Genomic DNA, 22,203 nt, shown 5'->3' on the forward strand with positions numbered 1-22,203 from the left:
CCTAACATTTTAAGTCAGCATTCAAACACATAACATTTTATGCACAAGTGGATTTATAGCCTGTCAGTAAACATTACAGTGCCACCTTCAGGCTGAATTAAACAAGGATACTAGACCTCTTCCAAAAGTGTATCTGCATGTGTTCAGTGATTAAAAACAAGTGTCCCAATTCGTCTTCATGCATTATCCCAATTCACTGTGGCAAGCTTATAATATTAATTCAAATTTTGCACTGTCGAGTCAGTCATTTCCCACATTATTTGTGTGTCTTCTCATCATTTCTATAAACGTGTCCAGTTATTATGTGTGTGATGCATGTTGATACAATAAATAGTGTTGTTTGACTAGCTAGGAAACTGTATATATGAATGATGTTTTTAATGCTTTCCATTCCATCCAAACAAGGCCTAAGTGTTTTTTTTTACCATCAGAATGTTTCATGTACTTTTTATTTTTTTTACTATTTATGCATATGCATGCTACTATTCATATTGTACTTTTTTCAATGTTCTGCCTTTTCTACTTTTCTTTGATATTCAGAATAACCTAAACTGTAGGCTATGTATGGACTCAATCTGACAAATCAGAAAATGTCAAGTTTAAAATAAAAAAGACTTGGGATTTCAGTCATGAATTTGCACGACTTTGAAACAATGGTTAAAAATGAATAGACTATGTCTATTAGTGAGAACTGTAAACATGACAAAAGTGAGAACAATGAAGAAAAAAAATGCAGTAATATTTTAGATGAGTTTTGGCAATTGTGCCCCCAGCGGTCTTAGTGTTAGTGGTTTTGGGAAGCAAGCACACACTGCACACACAGACAGTGGTAGTTTATGTATAGCTACAGTCATTTTTATGTAAGTCAGATTACAGATGTTCTTGTGCTTTTACAGATGTGCTTTTAACCATTTGCCGTTTATAATAGTATAGGCTATATGAACTACTAAAAGTAGAAAACGTTTAGAGCCATTTCATTACAAAATACTGCAACTTGTGCAACAATATAGCTGTAAGATGTGTTTCATTCATCTATTTTCATTTTGTCGTTTTATTCCAAATAAAAAGGCCTTCTCGGAAGTGAAACTACGAAAAAGCTAAAATTTATTTGCCGAATTTATTCTCGTTTACCACAAAATGTTTCATGTGAAACCCCATAATAAACATGCATTAATACTTTCCAAAGGTTCCCACTCCCTGATTGCTTTCGCAATATATATAACCGGACAGACAACATTTCCAGACTTCAGTGCCTTAGTGATGCTGGTCTGGATGATCTTCAAGTTATGTTCTGTGATTCGATCACACGGCAAGCTTTCCATCTCTTTCATGATGCTTCAAAACACTACGATGCAGAGAAAGGTGAGATTGGTGTAATATTTCGTGATATGTACAACGTCATGAAAGGTCGAGCATTTTATCTTCAAGAGCACCTAAATTTCACGGACGGTGAGAACATTAACATGCATATAAATTTGGATGGTTATGCAAATCACGTTTATTAATACCAATACTAAACTGTAGCATAGGTCAGAGAAAAAAAAAAATGAGTTTAGAAATTTAATATCCTAAGTGTTGGGATGTGTGGGGTATGTTTTTATCCTTTTAAAGGTGTACATGTTCACCAGAGACTTGCTGGATGTGAATTACTGAATGATGATAAACAAGGTCCAATTCAGACATGGGATGCTTTTGATAAAAAAAATAAAATAAAGAGGAGTTCATTTTCAACGAGGAGAAAAATAATTTCCAAATTGAATTAACATGGATAATGTGGAACAATTTACAGTTTGCTCATATGAAATTTTTATATAAAAATGTATATCATCCTATCTGCATTAAAGTTTTGCAGAATTACCTGCAAATGAAAAAGAACAATGTTAATGAGAAAAGATGAGAGAACCACATTGTTCTTTATACACAAAGCTGTAGTGTGTCTTGGTGTGACAGTAAAACTGTATTTTTCTATATCCTTCTCTTAAGTGAATCCCAGAGTCAGACTCATGAGGAAGACACTCACCTACTCTCAAGGGCTTCAGATCAGCTGTCTGGCCACTGGTTTTTACCCCCGTCACATTAACCTGACCCTGTTCAGAGATGGTCAGCCTGTGGATGATGATCATATCACAGGAGGAGAGATTCTGCCCAACGGAGACGGAACGTACCAGATGAGGAAGAGTTTGGTGATCAGTGAAGAAGAGTTACGCCAGGAACATAAATACAACTGCACAATGAAGCACCTCAGTCTGGACAACAAACTGGACTTTACATTTGGTAATGAAAAACTAACAAACATTCAAGTCATGCAGCTTTTGAGTACATTAAAACCAAATCAAACAGTATATTTAGTAATCAAAATGAATTAAAACATGTCTACTGTGAATAGGTAAAAATATATATATATTTTATATGGGCTATTATTTTTTCTCCAGTTTCATTTATCTTACCTTAGTTTCAGATGTGGCTGAATATGAGCCAGGATCATCTACGGCACAGTCTGTAGTTTTCAGTGTGCTGGTGTTCATGTGTTTGGCTGTTCTCATCATCCTGCTCTCATCATATGGAAGAAGATACAAACTGCTGGTAAATAATCTGTTCAATCCAGTTCATTACATCTAATTCTATTTAAACATTCACATACACAGTTCTGTGTTTCTGTAGCGTTTACCATAACTGTCTATTTTCTTGTTCAGGACGAGGATCTGAGACATCACAGAGTAAATACTTTCCTGCTCCATGTGTGTACATAGTTTATTTTAAGTATTTACAATTAAAAATGTACAAGTTATAGGCATTCAGCAGCAACTTGTAACTTATATTTTTATCATTATTATTTCAGCCTAATGAAAAGTGAGTCTATGTTAGATTTAAAAAAAAGAAGAAAAAAAAAAGAAATACATGCAAAACCTAAAATATCTTAGCGTTTGTTTAGTGGATGCCATTTGGGTTATGTTATGATAACAACGAAAATTAAAAGTTTGTGTGTATGGTTTTAAGTAATCAGAATCTTTTGTTGTGTGCTGTGTTTTTATCACACGTTAGAGATAAAACAATGTTTCCATCTCCAGGTTTTTAACATCATATGATAACATTGTGGGGCAGTAATTTTCCATAGCCCTTGCTTTTTTATAATTACACTTGTTATAATTGTGCTGGTCAGACAAATTCAGAATGAAAATTAAGACGACTCTTATTCTATAAATTCTGCTTTTTTTTCCCGTCAATTCTGCTTCTTGCCTTTGTTTGCGCTCTTGGGCTGATAGAAGAGTTGACAAGATTGGTTTTGATAATCAAACAAAATGCAGTGTCTGAATGAAAATCTACCCATAATAATTGGCTTCACAAATAAAACAATAGCAGACCATCTCTATTAAAAGTCAACCAGCTGAGGACAAAAACATACGCCCATCACCCTTTCGCACCACATTAGCGACGCCCCCTGGTATTGGTGTGAAATTATTTGAGACAGAAGACATGACACTTCACGCATACCGACAGGTGGCAGTAACTGTCTTGTTACACGCTAAAAACGAAGAAGAAGAACAACAACAAACTGTTGATAACGGACACTCTTAAAAGAACACCTCACTTTTTTTCGAGCCACCGGTGTTAATTATTTGAGAGAATGCTTACTCTTGTGTGTTTGTTGTCATTCTGGCCAGTCGTTAACGCAGGTATGTTAGTGCTTCTATCCTGTATATTTCAACCATATGGTGAGGACAGACACTTAATCAGTTTTTGAATGCTTTTGCACTAAATCTTGCAGTAAATACTAGCTTGGTTTTTGCTTGTAACTTTTTGGGGGGAATAATATAGTTTAGTTTTGAGAACGTTTCTTTTTGGAAAATAGTGGTTATTGTTTAGTGCCAAATTAATCTAAAAAGCTGTGACTTCGTAAAATTTGTAAGGTCATGCGAATAGTTTTTGCCAAATTATTTAGTAGTCTGTGACTTTTAATATATTTTAGCGTTGAAGTAAAACATTGACCACACATTTTATTTACTTTATTTATTTGACTTTATTCTGTCTTCTATCTTGATGGACGGATAAAGTGAGCTTGTCACTGTGCGTCTGCTCTTGCGCTGGGTTCTATCGCTGTCAAAATAAAAGGTCCTGCGCTCTCATAATAATTCTGACAAGAAAAGTGATTTTAGAAATTTACAGATATATGATGCTATTTAGAAAACGTAGATTTATTGTAATGTGAGAGAAAGGTGGATATTTGACCTTCCATTACCTAAACATCTTACAGCTGTTTTTATGCTTGAGTTTTTTTTGTTTTTTTTTTGCAGAAGCTGTTTGCATTAATGTTATTTACACGAAGTGCAAATAGCAACCATTAAGTGTAAAAAGTGTTTAGATGCTTTTTTTATAATTAGTGTTAATGAGAGTATTTGCACTTCAGTGTATTGTAGTACAATATAAAACAGTAAAAACCTAATAACAACTTAGTCAGTGTATGATCATTTTTTATTACCAAAATACATTGATGTTGCCATGCAGGTACCTTATTTGTCCCTATCAACCTTAGACCTACTCCTACTGAACCTGTGGATCAGTAAAGGTACTCTTGATGGTCCAAGAAGGGAGACACGTTTTTTGAGTTTTCAATATAAGCTGCATGCCTTCTTGTCGATTTGAATTGCAGTTCATGTAAACAGCCTTTGACAAGTCAAGCAATTTTTTCTTACCACGGCATTTGGCTTTTCTAACCAAACAAATGAAAATAACTTGATGGTTTCTGGCCTCTGTGTCCCTTTCTGTAGAGGTTTGCAGGAATGTAAATTTGTATCTAGAGTAGTGATGTAATTTGACATTGTACTAATACTATATGCTTGTCCTTGTGTATCCACAGGTTCTCACTCACTGATGGCTTTGGCAACATATATAGTTGGAAAAACACAATTTCCTGAGTTCAGTGTTGTGGTGATGTTGGATGATGTGCAAATAGGACATTATGACTCAACCACATGGAAACCTGTCTATCGATCTCACAGTGATTCAAAATATTATGAAGAGGAGCAAAGTGATGCTGGTGTTGTATTGCGTGATATGTATTATGACATGAAAGATCGAGCCTTTTATCTTAAGGAGCACCAAAATCACACAGATGGTATGAGCTATAGTTATATATATATATATATATATATATATATATATATATATATATATATATATATATATATATATATATATATTAAATGACATATGTAGTTTTTTTTTTTCATTAAAATCAATAACCTAATTTTTGTCATTTTACTCTGTAGTACATGTAGCTTTTTTGCTTTTACATTTTACACTTTTATTATTATTTCACTTCTTATATTGTACTATGGCATTGAAGAACAATACATCTTAACTTTTTCTTTAAATTCATTTAAAGGTGTACATGTTCATCAGAGACTTGTTGGATGTGAACTGTTGGCCAGCGATAAACCAGGTCAGCTTCATTACTGGGATGCTTTTGGTGGACAAAATATGGAGGAGTTTATATTTGATGTAGGAAAACACGCTATCCAGATAAAGATGCCGTGGGTGATAACATGGGACCAATTAAAACGGGTTCATGAAAACTTTATGTATGAAAATGTTTATCATCCTATTTGCATTAAAACTTTGAGAAGGTACCTGAATATGGAGAAGAACAACGTGCTGAGAAAAGGTGAGAGGATCAACTTTACCAACTTACATATAATTAAGAAAAAAGCAAAAAAATATAACCCAGACAGCTGTGCTAACAGAGAATGTGACTCTGAAAACTATATGAAACATGCTTATGATAAATTAATGACTGATGCAATGAACCCAACAGCTTAGCAACAGTAACACTTCTCAACCTTCTTTGTAGTGAAACCCAGAGTCAGACTCATGAGGAAGACGCTCTCAGACTCTCAAGGGCTTCAGATCAGCTGTCTGGCCACTGGTTTTTACCCCCGTCACATTAACCTGACCCTGTTCAGAGACGGTCAGCCTGTGGATGATGATCAGATCACAGGAGGACAGATTCTGCCCAACGGAGACGGAACGTACCAGATGAGGAAGAGTTTGGTGATCAGTGAAGAAGAGCTACGCCAGGAACATAAATACAACTGCACAATGAAGCACCTCAGTCGGGACAACAAACTGCACATTATCTTTGGTAAATAAAAACTAAGAATTAAGGAAAAAACCTCTTTGGAAATTAAATTCGACATTAGGTTTAATAACAAAAACTAACTTTATATGACTGTAGACTGTATTTTTATTTTTTTTTTTGTCACCCCAATTTCAGATGTGGCTGAATCTGTTCCAGGATCATCTATGCAGTCTGTAGTTTTCATTGTGCTGGTGTTAGTGTTTGTGGTAGTTCTCATCATAACTGCACTCATTATATGGAGTAAGGTACGAGTTGCTGGTAAATGTTGAGTAGAAAGGTACTAAAGATCAATTTATCTGATGTTCAAGTTTCAACTGGTGAAGCAACAGAAAATACTTGGTTCTTAAGTAAAAAAGAAAAATTAATCTGTGGTCACCCTATCTAGGTCTTAAGTGTAGTTTAGCGATGCTCTAAACTTAATTATGGTATAAGTGTGTACCTTCTTCATTCTCATTTAGGTTCAGTTTCATTACATCCGGACCCCAAGTGAGTAAACATATTAATATAATTTTTTTACTATTTTAGTAAGTGATGAAATAAAAAATGTAAATATTGTTTTATTTTCATTGTTTTTTTTAGTCAAAAACATATACAATTATTATTATAGCATTTATATCTCTGTTTATGTTTTTTTAAGTGTAATCTTTTACATTATGTAGTAACATCTTTATATTTGTTCTACTTTAGTGCGGGATTCAACTTGAAAGAAATGAGCCTGTATGAACTGAAATTGATGAGGTAATATGCACACAGTATTTAGTCTCACTTGTTTCCTGTGGATGTCGGAGTCTCTGATGAGACACTGGAAAGTTGCACCAAGGAGACCGCTCATCAAGCTGAAATAAGAAATAAGGCTGATTGAACCACAATTATGTAGGAGTTTATATATGTATATATATGTGTGTGTGTGTGTGTATGTGTGTGTGTGTGTATATATATATATATATATATATATATATATATATATATATATATATATATATATATATATATATATATATATATATATATATATATATATCAGTACAGACCAAAAGTTTGGACATACCTTCTCATTCAAAGAGTTTTTTTTATTTTCATGACTATGAAAATTGTAAAGTCACACTGAAGGCATCAAAACTATGAATTAATACATGTGGAATTATATACATAACAAAAGTGTTAAACAACTGAAAATATGTCATATTCTAGGTTCTTCAAAGTAGCCACCTTTTGCTTTGATTACTGCTTTGCACACTCTTGTCATTCTCTTGATGAGCTTCAAGAGGTAGTCTCCTGAAATGGTCTTCACTTCACAGGTGTGCCCTGTCAGGTTTAATAAGTGTGATTTCTTGCCTTATAAATGGGGTTGGGACCATCAATTGTGTTGTGCAGAAGTCAGGTGGATACACAGCTGATAGTCCTACTGAATAGACTGTTAGAATTCATATTCTGGCAAGAAAAATGCAGCTAAGTACAGGAAAAAGAGTGGCCATCATTACTTGAAATCATTACTAGAAATGAAGGTCAGTCAGTCCGAAAAATTTGGAAAACTTGGAAAGTGTCCCCAAGTGCAGTCACAAAACCCATCAAGCGCTACAAAACTGGCTCACATGCGAACCGCCCCAGGAAAGGAAGACCAAGCGTCACCTCTGCTGCGGAGGATAAGTTCATCTGAGTCACCAGCCTCATAAATCGCAGGCTAACAGCAGCTCAGATTAGAGACCAGGTCAATGGCACACAGAGTTCTAGCAGCAGACACATCTCTAGAACAACTGTTAAGAGGAGACTGTGTGAATTAGACCTTCATGGTATAATATCTGCTAGGAAACCACTGCTAAAGAAAGGCAACAAGCAGAAGAGACTTGTTTGGACTAAAGAACACAAGGAATGGACATCAGACCAGTGGAAATCTGTGCTTTGGTCTGATGAGTCCAAATTTGAGATCTTTGGTTCCAACCACTGTGTCTTTGTGCGACGCTGAAAAGGTGAACGGATGGACTCTAGAGTACATGCCTGAATCCCACCGTGAAGCATGGAGGAGGCGGTGTGATGATGTGGGGGTTCTTTGCTGGTGACACTGTTGGGGATTTATTCAAAATACCAGACCATTTCAGGAGACTACCTCTTGAAGCTCATCAAGAGAATGCCAAGAGTGTGCAAAGCAGTAATCAAAGCAAAAGGTGGCTACTTTGAAGAACCTAGAATATGACATATTTTCAGTTGTTTAACACTTTTGTTATGTATAAAATTCCACATGTATTAATTCATAGTTTTGATGCCTTCAGTGTGAATCTACAATTTTCATAATCATGAAAATAAAAAAACCTCTTTGAATGAGAAGGTGTGTTCAAACTTTTGGTCTGTACTGTATATATATGTATGTGTGTGTATATATTAAGGTATACTTTTTTTTTTTTTTTTGCCATTATGTGTGTTTTTCAGGAAAACAAACTGATACGCTTGGAAATTGCTGGCACTATACTCTGATTAGTAGAGCTACATAAATAAATTTGTAATTGAGCCACTGCATTGTATTTGTATCAGAAACATCTTCTGTTATGTGGGCATTGAAAGACATTCATTTGACATGGGGGTTGGTGCACTATGAACACCTGGCACTTCTACTGTAATGTGACACCCCTTATTGCTCAATAAAAAAAACTCAAGTTGGTTGTTTTCACTTTCTATTTAAAACAGAGCACATCACAGAAAAGTTAATGATTTGTAGTTCACTGGGGTTTTGAGATACAGTGAGATGTGTAGACATGTAAACATGAGAGATGTAAACCTAATTCTTAATCCTAGTTCACTCAATTTGTTAATATTTTTTGACATCCTAATTTAATTGTGATCAACTTCTAAACAGATAAGTTAACCCATTTATGTTTGTAAGTGAATAAGTTTTGTTGCCCTTAAAAAATGGACATGAGATTGCTAGTTCCAGCATGCCTTGCACAGGACTTTATGGGAAGGGTAAACTATGTTGAAGTAAGGCAATATTTTATATCTTCTGGAGCAAAGTGATAAAAATGTGACTGTAACAGTGTGACAATGATTTGATTGATTTCATTTACTGGCCTTTGCTCAATTCAGGAAGACCTACTGTACTGTCAACAGTTTAATTAAGTTCAGGCAAAGTCTTTATTTATTTATTTTATATTTATTCATATATTTATTTATTTTATTGTTTAGGCCGCAATGCTTTTTCTGTCTCAGCCTGTCATATGTCTTCCCCAAGTAGTTGATTTGTTTTCTGTTCTAAAATTGCACTAAATTAGCTTTGAATTATTGCAGAGAAGCAATATACAATAATGTTCAGGGAAGACACCAGTATTAATTAATAGAGATGTAGCTTTTAGCATTCTTGACTGTCATCAATGCTGGTATGGTAATTTACTGCTTTACTATTATTTTTATTTCATTTGTCTTGTAAGCTTGCTTGCACTGGGTGGCACAAGTGTTTCCGTGTGTAGCGTTGGGTTGAGCACTCATGCCTCTGCTGAAGTTCCATTTGAGAGAGTGGGATTTCTGTCTGGAGTTCTCATGTTCTCCCTGACAGTGTGGGTTTCCTCAATATACTTGAACTCTCCTTATGTCTTGCCAAACTACTATGACTGGTTTTCTTCTTTTTTTCTCAAACACTAAATGTCTTCTTTTAAAGGTAATACAGGTGGCACTGAGGGTGAGAAAAACAACGACAGATTTTTCATTTTTGTGTGAACTATTACTTTAAGGGGCCATTCACATATCGCGTCTTTAGTGCGCTCAAGTTAGTTATTTCCAATGCTCATAATGGAAGCGATGCGCACGTGGTGTGACGTGCCCGTTTTTTCCAGGCGCGTCCGCACCGCATCCAGTTAAAAACATCTCAACCTTCTCAAAATGCCGCAAACGCACCGCAGGTCATGTGACAAGAACTAACCAATCAGCTTCATCCTTTCCGGTAACAACGTTGAAAGCTCAGCCAAAATGAAGGAACAGCTGATCATAGCTGTATATGGATTGCCATTTTGAAATAAATTTTGTAGCAGAGCTACTGCAAGAGATTTTTAGAGCTGCAAATCCATTTATCCTTTGCTGAAATTTCTGCGTCTTCATGGAGAGAGCACGTCATTGTTGCTTAGCAAAGGCAGACGCCTCAGGGGCGCAACTGCCCGAGCGCTTTGGAAAGAAGGAGAAAGTGGCGCGCCTAGCGCTTTCCACGCATTTTGAGGCGAGATATGTGAACTGCCCCTAACTCAGTTTTCATATTTTGTCTATTCACAAATCTTAAGAATAAAAGTAGTTCATAACCCGCCTATTTGTGAGAAAATCTTAAAAATAATGGGCATGTCAATTCTACGTTTAAGACTTTTTGCACTAAAAATATTTCACAAAGTGTTTTAGCTCTAAAACTAGCTCCTAAATCTGTGAAAGGTTAGGAGTAGGGAAGAGGACTCCTAAGTCACTAAAATTAAACCAAAAATTATCTTAAAATCGCTTTTGCCTGCAATCTGCCTCAGAGTATAAACATTTTAAAAAGGTATCACCTATGGTGATAGAAGTTATCCTAACTCCAAATTTTCCTTTGATTATATGCTTATTTTCATTAACCAGCTTGGCAAGAAGTAACAGGTGTGCTTGTGTCCACGTTTGCATGGCTTACTATCAGCCATGATTATTTTACTCTGATAAGTAAAGGGCTGTTCATATGCATATTCACTAATTTTGAGAAGCACACATAAGAGGCTGACAGTTAGCTGAACATCAGTGTTGGGGAAAATTACTTTTAAAGTAATGCATTACAATGTTGTGTTACTCCCTAAAATAGTAACTAATACTTAGTAACTTTTTATGGACAGTAATGCGTTACATAAATTTTGTGTTACTTTTTAAATATGAGCAGGGCTTGATTGTTTTTAGTATAAGAAGTACAGGTGCTTATCAATAAATTAGAATGTTGAAGAAAAGTTAATTTATGTCAGTAATTCATCTCAAATTGTGAAACTCATGTATTAAATAAATTCAGCAGTAGTAGTTTCTAAGTCTTTGGTAGTTTTAATTGTGATGATTTTGGCTCATGTTTAACAAAAACACAAATTCACAAACAAATTTCAACAAATTACAATAAACCAATAATAATAATAATAATAATAATAAAAATAAAATAAAAACATTAAGTGAATTGTTGGCCTTCTTGAAAGTATGGTAATTTACTGTACATGTACTCAATACTTGGTAGGGGCTCCTTTTGCTTTAATTACTGCCTCAGTTCAGTGTGGCGTGGAGGTGTTTGGTCTCTTGTTTTTTTCATTTTCCTCTTGACAGGTCTGGTGAGTTTGCTGGCCAATCAAGCACACCAACACCATGGTCATTCAACCAACTTTTGGTGCTTTTGGGAGTGAGGGCAGGTGCCAAATCCTGCTGGAAAATGAAATCATCATCTTCAAAAAGCTGGTCAGCAGAAGGAAGCATGAAGCGCTCCAAGATTTCTTGGTACATGGGTGCAGTAACTTTGGTTTTCAAAAAACACAATGGACCAACATGAGCAGATGACAATGTACCCCAAATCATCACAGACTGTGGAAACTTAACACTGGACTTCAAGCTACTTGGGCTATGAGCTTCTCCACCCTTCCTCCAGACTCTAGGACCTTGGTTTCCAAATGAAATACAAAACTTGCTACCATCTGAAAAAAGGACTTTGGACCACTGAGCAAAAGTCCAGTTCTTCTCCTTAGCCCAGGTAAGACACCTCTGATGTTGTCTGTGTTTCAGGAGTGGCTTAACGCGAGGCATACGACAACTGGAGCCAAATTCCTTCACACTTCTATGTGTGGTGGCTCTTAATGCCTTGACCCCAGCCACAGTCCATTCTTTGTGAAGTTCTCTAAAACTCTTGAATCCAGTTTGCTTGACAATCCTCATAAGGCTGCGGTTCTCTCAGATGTTTGTGCATGTTTTCTTCCAACTTTTTGTTCCACCAACTTTTGTTACATGCTTGGATACAGCAATTTGTGACCAGCCAGCTTATTGGCAATTCTTTTTTGTGACTTCCACTCCTTGTGAAGGGTGTCAATGATTGTCAGGGACCATTTTGAAGGCTCAGGAAACCTCTGCAGGTGTTTTGAGTTGATTAGCTGATTGGCATGTCACCATATTCTAATTTGTTGAGATAGTGAATTGGTGGGTTTTTGTTAAATGTTAGCCAAATCATCACAATTAAAAGAACCAAAGACTTAAACTACTTCAGTCTGAGTGCACAAATGTTTTAAACGATTAAATTACTAAGAGTACAGTGGGTAATAACACCTGCTTAACTTTATATTTGAAACAGATTTTAACATTCAATACACCTTGATTGCAACTTATTAGGTTATATTTTGTTTACACGTGGTCAAAATATGTTTACTGTAGTGGTAACCATGGAAATCTACAAATGCTATAGTTAAACTATGGTCACTTTAGTAAACAATGCTTCATTGTCATAAGGGACTGCCAGTAATAGGCTGTTGCATGCATACAATGCAACCTTTTTATTCGGAGAGTGTATGATTTAAATTAAGAATAGAGAATAGAACGTGAGCAATATAAACGTTTAACATTCAAATTTAAATAAATGCGCTGCACAAACTAGGGTACAATGTATATTTGTTTATTGTTAAATAACTCAAACATATATGTTTTTGCATTGTTCTGGGCTGCCATTCCCAAAAACATTAATGCTTTCTTATTATAGCTACTCTTGAGAAACACAGCTCTATCTGTTAGAAGTGAGTGAATGCAATATTTGCGTGTGTTCAGCTGAGCAGGAAAATCCCTCCCACACAATTATTTGTTATTCATCTAATTGAATGCATAGGACTATTGTACACATACTTTTTTTGTTAAAAAATAAACAAAATCACTGATAAATAAAAGAACCTTAATATCTATATTTTTTATTTGAGTATCAATACTTTCAACAGTCGCATCAATATTGATATATCAATACTTCAGGATCGATTCGCCCACCCCTAGTAGCTCCTCAGTTTAAGCGGCTTGTGAACCGATCACCTCCTCCTCTTTCTTCCTCTTTACTAGTCATAGCATGAAATAAACATAAATGAACATCAGAATGTATCTTGTTTCAAAAGTGGAAAGACATCAATACACACCATTTTTCATATCCACTGACATTAATCTACTCTCCTTTCTGGTTTGTTTGTTGGACAGAAATGATGAATTCAGTGTTATGATTGGTCAGATGAGTGGGTGGATTTTTTTTATAATTGTAGGGCGGTTGTGTCAACACACTGTTGAGACACATTTACATGCAAACACCAAGTAAAGTTAATTTTGCATAATAGGTCCCCTTTTGTGATATCTTAAATGTTGTTGCCATGGCGATTTATTAAAGGTCACCTATTATGCCCTTTTTTACATGATTTAATTTATTATATCGTTTTAAAAATGCCTATTTTGAGTGGAAGAAGAAACATGCAGTTTTCGTCCACATATTTTTAAATGCAAATGAGCTGCTGCTCCCTGCCCCCTTTTCTGGAACAGGGCTGTGCCTTTACAGCAAACTGAATAATGCCTCTCCAAATCAGTGGGGCTGAGAATCACTCTCTTCTGTAAAGTATACAAAAAGCCCAATACAAAATAACCCAACAAGTTGAACCCAGCATCTGGATTAAATAAGAAAATAATAACCCAGCATTTTTAGGGTGCAGGTAAAACTACCCAGCACTTGGGTAAAAATATTAGAAACAGCCCAATAAAATGGCCCAACAGGCTGAACACAGAAATTTAAAATAAAATAAAAAACGCCACATTTTTTATACTACTTTCTACACTGTTAATATGATCAAAAAAATTTAATAAAAGCAGAAAATCACTCGATGTTTACATGTATACAGCAGCGTCAATTAACATTTGTGGGCGGGGCTTGTAAAATGTGACGTCATCTTTCATGGATTCTGTGATCGGCTTGCTCTAAGACACTGCTTATGATTTATGGGTATTAAAAAATGTGTGGTTTTACCATCATAGGGTGGTTGTATACACGCTGCCAACACACATTTATGTTCAAACAACATGTAAAAGTGACTTTTGCATAATAGGTGACCTTTAAATTAACAGCAAAAAAGGAAACAGGAATTGTCTTGTATCTTTGAAGTGAGTTGGTCAACTTTTTACATGGGAGAACAAGTCATTCTGAGGAAACATGCTTAGTTTCTTAAAAAAAAATATTTCAGTTTCTTAAAATAAGTAGGAGCCAAAAAAAATAATTATTATTTCACCACTAGTGGGCACTTTGTGAGTTAATGCAGGTCACCTGTTCAACATCACATGAAATTGACTTTCCCTCAAAGTTGAATTGGTCAGGTACGGGTGGCAGGAACAAATGTTTTTAACCATAGCTTCACATGCTTTATTATAAACATTGTCTGTTCTCACCATGTTAAGAAGCTTTGTGGACATTTTATTTCAACGTACTGTATGAGCAAAGAACACCTTACCACCCTACCCTAGCTTAAGAGAAAGAAACTACATAATAAATATGATGTAAATTGTAATTTTGTTTTTGCAGCATTGTAGTTAAGTTATATTTTTAATAGTGCCCTTTGTTCAGTGCACTACTAGTGCACTATTGTAAACTGATACAGTCTGTTGAAGAGTGAAAATGTGAAATCCCAAGTTTATGACAATATGTGCAATTGCTTAGACCTAAACAACCATCAGTCATTTAATCAACCCTCGCATTGTGTTTCTTAATGAGGCTGTTAAAATTTATATTAAACACATCAGTTCAGCTAGAATCTGGCAGTACTTGTTGCCTGTCTCGGGAATTCCCTTTGTTGTCATTTGTTACAAAAAGGGGTTTCTCAAGGATGTTGACTGGCTGGAGGCTAGGTAGTCATTTGAAGTGATGTCTTGGATGTTGGCTGATGAATGGTGGTGAGTCAGTGGGCTGATTGGAATTTTGGCTCACAGCTGGAGTTAGACTCAGAGACATGTCTTTTAGGCAAAACTCAACTCAACTGTGTAGAGGAGCAAATGGCATGTATGTTAAAGCACAGAGTACTAAAAAGCAGTGGCAAAAGAAACCAAATTTGTTGGTGTCCTGAGTTTTTAAATTTGGGCACATCCCAAATTGCATCTTGACAAATTCAGACACTGCCTTAGCTCGATGTGTTGCTATGGTTCTCCTCCCAATATACATAAATCAACATGTTTTCTTATTTGTCAAATGGTCCACATTTTCACGCTCTTGTAGAGTATAATTTTTGACAAAGGTTTCTATAACAAGAATCGGATACAGTTTAAAAAGAAATGATCGGAAGAAGTGTTTTAAGCATGAATATTAAGACACACAGATACTTAAATGTTAACCTATCAACTATTAAGTATTTATTAAAAATGGCATATACAATGAGTGATTAGAACATGATTGCCAAATGTGTGGATTGCATACATGATATGGAGTTAAGGAATTATATTTGTTCATAAGTCTTTTTTAGCATCATTTTGGTGCATTTATACAGGTCCATCTCAAAAAATTTGCATATTGTGATAAAAGTTCCTTATTTTCCATAATGTAATGATAAAAATTTAACTTTCATATATTTTAGATTCATTGCACACCAACTGAAATATTTCAGGTCTTATTCAGGTTCTATTGTTTTAATACTGATGATTTTGGCATACAGCTCATGAAAACCCAAAATTCCTATCTCAAAAAATTAGCATATTTGATCCGACCAATAAAAGAAAAGTGTTTTTAATACAAAAAAAGTCAACCTTCAAATAATTATGTTCAGTTATGCACTCAATACTTGGTCGGGAATCCTTTTGCAGAAATGACTGTTTCAATGTGGTGTGGCATGGAGGCAATCAGCCTCCTCAGTTGGTGTGCAATGAATCTAAAATATATGAAAGTTTAATTTTGATCATTACATTATGGAAAATAATGAACTTTTATCACAATATGCTATTTTTTTGAGAAGGACCTGTACATGTAATGGCAGTCTCTGTGTCCTTCTGTGAACATAAAAAGGTGTTCTGAGGAACATAGATCAAAAGGTCTAGAAGGAGTCTGTTCTTTGTCCTCTTCATCCTTTAATCTCACTACTTTCACCCAAATGGTAAATCTCCTTCCTGAATTGGGTTTATCAATAAGTGTTCTTTTGTGTTGAAGGGATCATATGATGTTTTTTTTAAAGATCATTATTTTGTGTATTTGGTGTAACAGAATATGTTGACATGCTTTAATGTTTAAAAAAACACATTATTTTTCAAATACTGTACATTATTGTAGGTTCTCTATGCCCTGCCTCTCTCAAACACAAAGTTTTCTAAAAGAAATTCCCTCCTTCCGACAAGTGCAGTCAGCTCTGGTTGGCCAACTGACCCAGTTCATTGTGATTGGCTGAACACTGCACGCTATGGTCGGAAATGTAACACCCCTTTCCATAATCTTGAGGCTTCATCTTTCAAAATAAATGTAAAGACATTTTAAAATGTCCTTAGTTTTACCCCCTGGTTAAGACAGCTGACTCCACTGTCATGTGACAATCTCTCTCTCTCTCTCTCTCTCTCTCTCTCTCTCTCACACACGCACACACACACAAACACATGTGCGCACACACACACACAATGCACAAAACTCCGCATTTGAACAGTCAATAGAAAATAATTAAATCTGATTTAGAATTTAGAAATTTCTCCAAGGTTCACAAAAAGGTCGTCCATAAAATGTGTTGCTGTTCTGTTGTAAGTAATCTTAAAGCTTCCTAAATGCATCTACTTTTGGAAGGCCAAATAAAGTGCTTTTGCTTTTGCCTAGATACACACAGCATCTCCCTGACATGGCTGCTTCAAGACTGGGGTTACTGAAACCTTCTTACTTTGCGTGAATTCATTGCTTGAATTTGCTGTTTTGGCGGGTGTGGCAGAGTCTTCAAGACTTTAGTCTTTGCAACTTCAGGGATCTTATCTATGCACAATCAGCTTGTAACACTTCAAAGAGAAAGGAAAACTTGAAATCGCATCATTTGACTCCTTTAATATTGCAAGCTGTCAAAGCTGTGAAAGAGTTGGTTGGTTGGATAGGCTTGCTTTAGGCTGGCTGGCTCTAGTGTCAGATTTACAATCAGCCATGTTGCTTTAGGCCTCTTTGAGGAATTTGGCTTCTCATGTTTCAACAATGTTCGGATCAAGTCATAAATTGTCTGATTTGTTCGGATATCAGTGTTCTTCTGACATAGTGTGGAAAGATTCAGAAAGGAGACACTTACCAACACTGTACTGTACTTTTTTTTCCCCATTATAAAGTGTGCCAATTTAATCATTATATTTCCTCTACAATTAAAAGAATGCAATCAGATAAGCTGGATACAGCTGCTGATCTTAGACATCCAGTTGGTCCAGTTCTAACATGGTTCCTAGATTTTTCCCTGACAGTGAAAATAAAAAGCCACCACACAGAAAACAGAAAGGGTACAGTCCACAGGCTAAAGACAGCACTGTTGTACAGTTATTTTTCAAATGTCTAAGATGTGTTGTGTTTGCAAATATTTCATACTTTTTAAATTTCAAACTACTTAAATAGTATAGCAGAGCTTGGTAAAACTATAAGAATGTAAGAACATTTAGGTTTCTAGCCAAAAGCAACGGGTTAACAGGTAAATATGCACTATAGAGGGTGCCTTTTATATCGATATTGTGATATTGTTCATTAATATGTATGATGCATTCACATTCATTGCAAAGCTATAAATTGTAATGTTAAAGGAACAGTCAACTCATTATTTATTAAGAAAATTGATTCAGTGTAACATATCTGTATGTTATGATAGTATGCAACCTTTCTTTCTGTACTTTCAGGTCTGACTCCTTTTTGCAGAACATTGTGAAAGGTATCTTAAGAATATGTACAATAGAACAAAAGCATGACAGAATTGTAAAAAATTCCAAATTACGATGCATTGCAGTCAGTCACAGTCCTCTGTGATGGAATACAATAGTTTTGTATCAAGGTCAAGGTAAGGTTTATTTATTTATATTGCACCATAAAAGCAAAATGAGTGCTGACCAGAGTGCTGCAGAACAGACAAAACATGACACATCACCATACAAAAGAAAGCCTTATAAAAACGGATAAAATTCATAAAATATCAAAGACATCAAAGATTTTATAATGGTCAATAACAAACGATAAGATGATCTGAATCTTAAAAATTTAATAATAGGATCCACTTTAAACAATATGCTTTCAGATCACATAGGCCCATTTTTATGTTGCAAAGTTTTGCATGTTGTCTTGACTTTAACGTAGGACAACAGACTCACTTGTCATGTTTAATCATGGGTGGAAGCTGAAATGAAGGGGGAAAACATGGTAGTAATTTCCAAAATTAACCAACATGGTGCATTCATATTACTTCATAAAAAGTGTACTCACATGCAGTAAGAGAGTAATCACTTTGTGACTTCTTGAATCCTGAATAAGAAAGACACAGTTAAACCATGTAAAAGATGAATATAGAGTAACACTATACAGAAACATGAAACTGCATAGTGAACTTTGAAACAGGTCTCTCAAGGAATGAACTGGACTGAACAGATTATTTACCAGCAGCTTGTATCTTCCTCCATATGATGGGCGCAGTTATTATGAGAACAGCCAAACACATGAACACCAGCACACTGAAAACTACAAACTGAGTAGATGATCCGGGCTCATATTCAGCCACATCTGTCAATGTGGTGAAAAAATAAATTAAAAAATGGTAAGATGATGGACAGTTATAGGTGGTTTTTTTTTTTTTTTTTTTATTAAACCTGTTGCAATTTTGATTGTTTATTAATTTTTCTTTACCAAAAATAATGTCCAGTTTGTTGTCCAGACTGAGGTGCTTCATTGTGCAGTTGTATTTATGTTCCTCACGTAGCTCTTCTTCACTGATCACCAAACTCTTCCTCATCTGGTACGTTCCGTCTCCGTTGGGCAGAATCTGTCCTCCTGTGATCTGATCATCATCCACAGGCTGACCATCTCTGAACAGGGTCAGGTTAATGTGACGGGGGTAAAAACCAGTGGCCAGACAGCTGATCTGAACCCCTTGAGAGTAGGTGAGTGTCCTCCTCATGAGTCTGACTCTGGGTTTCACTATACAGAGAAAAATGAGAAGGGTTACTGTTTAGGTGTTAACATTAAAATGTTGGGTTCATTGCATGAGTAAGTAATTATTCTGATATTAATTGGGTTGATTCTCTCACCTTTTCTCATTACACTGTTCTTTTTCATGTACAAGTACCTACGCAAAATTTTAATGCAAATAGGTTGATAAATATTTTCAATCAGAAACTTCATATGAAGTCTTGTTATTTGGCCCCATGGTCCCCATATAATTTTTGTCTGGACATTTTTTTTCTGTGTCAAAGGTGTATTCTCCTATTTCTTGTCCATCAAAAGCATCCCATCTCTGCAGTAGACCTGGTTTATCATCATCCAACAGTTCACATCCAGCAAGTCTCTGTTGAACATGTACATCTTCAAATGAACAGAAAGATAATTCGTTTCTTAAAAGACTTACTAGTCTTCACTGACAAAAATCAGATGTAGACTGAAAATACTTGTAATCATAGCCATCTCTAGTAAATACTTTTCTTGCCTATACATCAAAATATCTTCAAGAAATAACAAAATATGATGTACAAACTCTGCGTTTGTTATCAAAGTTATGTATAATATGTGTTGGCCAGCACTGACCATTTGTTTGATTTAGATTCTTCTTAAAATAAACTGTTCGTGCTTTCATGCTATTATACATATCGAGAAATACAACATCAGCATCACTTTTCTCTTCATTTTGGTATTTTGAGTCACTCGGACAGCGGTGTACAACACTCCATGTGGTTGAGTCATAATATCCTATTTGCACATCATCCAACATCAGCACAGCACTGAACTCAGGAAATTGTGTTCGTCCAACAATATATGTTGCAAAGGCCATCAGTGAGTGAGAACCTGTGGATAAACACAAACACTGTGTGTTCACTGCTCTGTGTGTGCACTTTGGATGGGTTAAATGCAGAGCACAAATTCTGAGTATGGGTCACCATACTTGGCTGAATGTCACTTCACTTTCACTTTACTGTACATATATTTCAATCATGACAACTCTCAGAGGGTTTGGCATACTGTACATGACAATGTTAATGGTCTTCGTTAAATAGATCTGCTAGATCTAATAGTATAGAAATAGAGACTCAAACCCACAACCTTTGGGTTAAAAGTCTGACTATCTAACCATTGGGCCATGCCAATGAAAGTTAACTGATTGGGATGTGTTGTACTGTATGTGATTTGACTTTGTTAATGTTTTTTGTATTTTGAAGACAGATTGCCATGGTTTTGATTTAATTTGATGCATTATGTTAATTTTATGATTGAAGATGGACATTTTTGTAACTACACAACATTATGTTGAATTACAACTGCACAATTTCACCTTATATACCGTATCTAGGGTTTATGGTGGGTGTTTGTAAGGAGTTTTAAAGAATTTGTGTAAACGGGGAATATTTCTGATTTATGTGTTGTATTGTTGTTGTTTTCGAGCCCTGTGGATGGTGGGTGTTTGTAAAGGGTTTCAAAATCTTTATGCAAATGATGGGGATATTTATTAAGATAATGAAGTACCCCATAGTGAATGCTTGTACCCACACATTATTTTGAATTAAAACCACTGTCCTCTTGGTTTACCACCTGATCCAGCTAATAAAGGGCTGTGTCTGAAATCACCTCCTATTCAGCAAATTCTGGCACTCAGTGCATGGGAAGAGCTGCCGTTTTTTACAGAGTTTGTGTTTGCTGTTAAATAATCATTTGAAACTGGTAGCTCTGGTAGTAATTAAAAGGTTTATCTTAATCTCTGTCATAGATTAACTAGCATGTATAAACCTTCATTAAATATTCTGATAATTGTTAAAAAAGGAATGTATACCTGTATGATTTTACGCTGTACCCACATTGGACAATCGGTTTGGAAAATGGATGAATGGATCACCTGCAGGTGCCATCCTCTAGCAAAACGTGGAAATTCATTCAGCAAAGTCCTCACAGTGCCTTATGTGCATTCTCTAGCCATTGTGTATACATTGGTTGTACACTTGTAATTGCAGTACATTGTAGAATTGTGGGTAATACCACTACAAATGGCTGTCCCCTCAAATAGTGACTTATTTCAAGTATAGGGGGCAATTTCAGACACTGCTAAGTTCTTCAGGATTACTAGAAATGTTCATGCAGATCCATAAGAGCTGGTTGAAGCTACATTCTGGAGGACAGTGGCCATCCAGGAGCGCAGTTTGACACATGCTGTATTAAAGCAAATAAATGTGGTATCGAATTACTTCTTAAAGGTATAGTTCACCCAAAAAATTATGTCATTATTGACTCACCCTAGAGTCATTTCAAACCTGTAAGACCTATGTTCATCTTCGGAACACAGTTTAAGATGTTTTAGATTTAGTCAGAGAGCTTTCTGTCCCTCCATTGAAAGTGTGTGTATGGTATATTGTCCATGTCCAGAAAGGTAATAAAAACATCTTCAAAGTAGTCCATGTGATATCATAGTGCAGTTAGAATATTTTGAAACGTCAAAAATTAATTTTGGTGCAAAAAAAACTACGACTTCATTCAGCATTGTCTTCTCTTCCGGTCTGTTATGAGCGCGTTCACTGCAGTGTAGTCATATCCCGTTCGCGAACTAATCACTCGATGTAACTGGATCATCTTCTAGTTCACCGAATCAAACGGAATAGTTTGAAACAGTTTGCGGCTCCATTAAGCATAATCCACAAATGACTTAAACTGTTAACTTTTTTAATGTGGCTGACACTCCCTCTGAGTTCAAACAAACCAATATCCCAGAGTAATTCATGCACTCAAACAGTACACTGACTGAACTGCTGTGAAGAGAGAACTGAAGATGAACACAGAGCCAGATAATGCAATGTAGAAGTACAATAAATAATGCAGTTACTTAAATACTAGGGATAATTACTAAACACAGGTGCATGGAATGAGACAATCAACATGAGACGTGGAACAC

The 22,203-nt window shown here is 35.6% G+C and overlaps 2 protein-coding genes across 3 annotated transcripts; both read left to right on the forward strand.

The window, feature by feature from the left end:
* Positions 1-1,796: 1,796 nt before the first annotated feature.
* Positions 1,797-2,854, forward strand: LOC113097051 (hereditary hemochromatosis protein homolog). Its single transcript, XM_026262279.1, has 4 exons — positions 1,797-2,274; positions 2,453-2,583; positions 2,694-2,717; positions 2,840-2,854. The coding sequence occupies exons 1-4, from the start codon at positions 2,004-2,006 to the stop codon at positions 2,852-2,854; spliced, it is 441 nt and encodes a 146-aa protein (XP_026118064.1). The 5' UTR covers positions 1,797-2,003.
* Positions 2,855-3,250: 396 nt separating this feature from the next.
* Positions 3,251-8,788, forward strand: LOC113097057 (major histocompatibility complex class I-related gene protein). Of its 2 annotated transcripts, none has more exons than XM_026262285.1 (8): positions 3,251-3,674; positions 4,856-5,113; positions 5,384-5,662; positions 5,849-6,139; positions 6,272-6,381; positions 6,595-6,622; positions 6,824-6,874; positions 8,561-8,788. In XM_026262285.1, the coding sequence occupies exons 1-7, from the start codon at positions 3,626-3,628 to the stop codon at positions 6,838-6,840; spliced, it is 1,032 nt and encodes a 343-aa protein (XP_026118070.1). In that variant the 5' UTR covers positions 3,251-3,625; the 3' UTR covers positions 6,841-6,874; positions 8,561-8,788. The 2 variants fall into 2 exon arrangements, 1 of the variants encoding a protein (XP_026118070.1); XR_003288762.1 differs by having other exon boundaries at positions 3,253-3,674; positions 6,824-7,009.
* Positions 8,789-22,203: the final 13,415 nt, after the last annotated feature.

The sequence above is a fragment of the Carassius auratus genome, unplaced genomic scaffold, assembly GCF_003368295.1.
Source record: "Carassius auratus strain Wakin unplaced genomic scaffold, ASM336829v1 scaf_tig00216099, whole genome shotgun sequence".
NCBI lineage: Eukaryota > Metazoa > Chordata > Actinopteri > Cypriniformes > Cyprinidae > Carassius > Carassius auratus.

Coding starts and splice junctions, on each gene's coding strand:
- LOC113097057 (XM_026262285.1), top strand. CDS start 3,626: ATGCTTACTCTTGTGTGTTTGTTGTCATTCTGGCCAGTCGTTAACGCA. Junction 3,675..4,855: donor CTGGCCAGTCGTTAACGCAG/GTATGTTAGTGC, acceptor GTGTATCCACAG/GTTCTCACTCACTGATGGCT. Junction 5,663..5,848: donor GAACAACGTGCTGAGAAAAG/GTGAGAGGATCA, acceptor CCTTCTTTGTAG/TGAAACCCAGAGTCAGACTC.
- LOC113097051 (XM_026262279.1), top strand. CDS start 2,004: ATGAGGAAGACACTCACCTACTCTCAAGGGCTTCAGATCAGCTGTCTG. Junction 2,275..2,452: donor CAAACTGGACTTTACATTTG/GTAATGAAAAAC, acceptor ATCTTACCTTAG/TTTCAGATGTGGCTGAATAT. Junction 2,584..2,693: donor GAAGAAGATACAAACTGCTG/GTAAATAATCTG, acceptor TTTCTTGTTCAG/GACGAGGATCTGAGACATCA.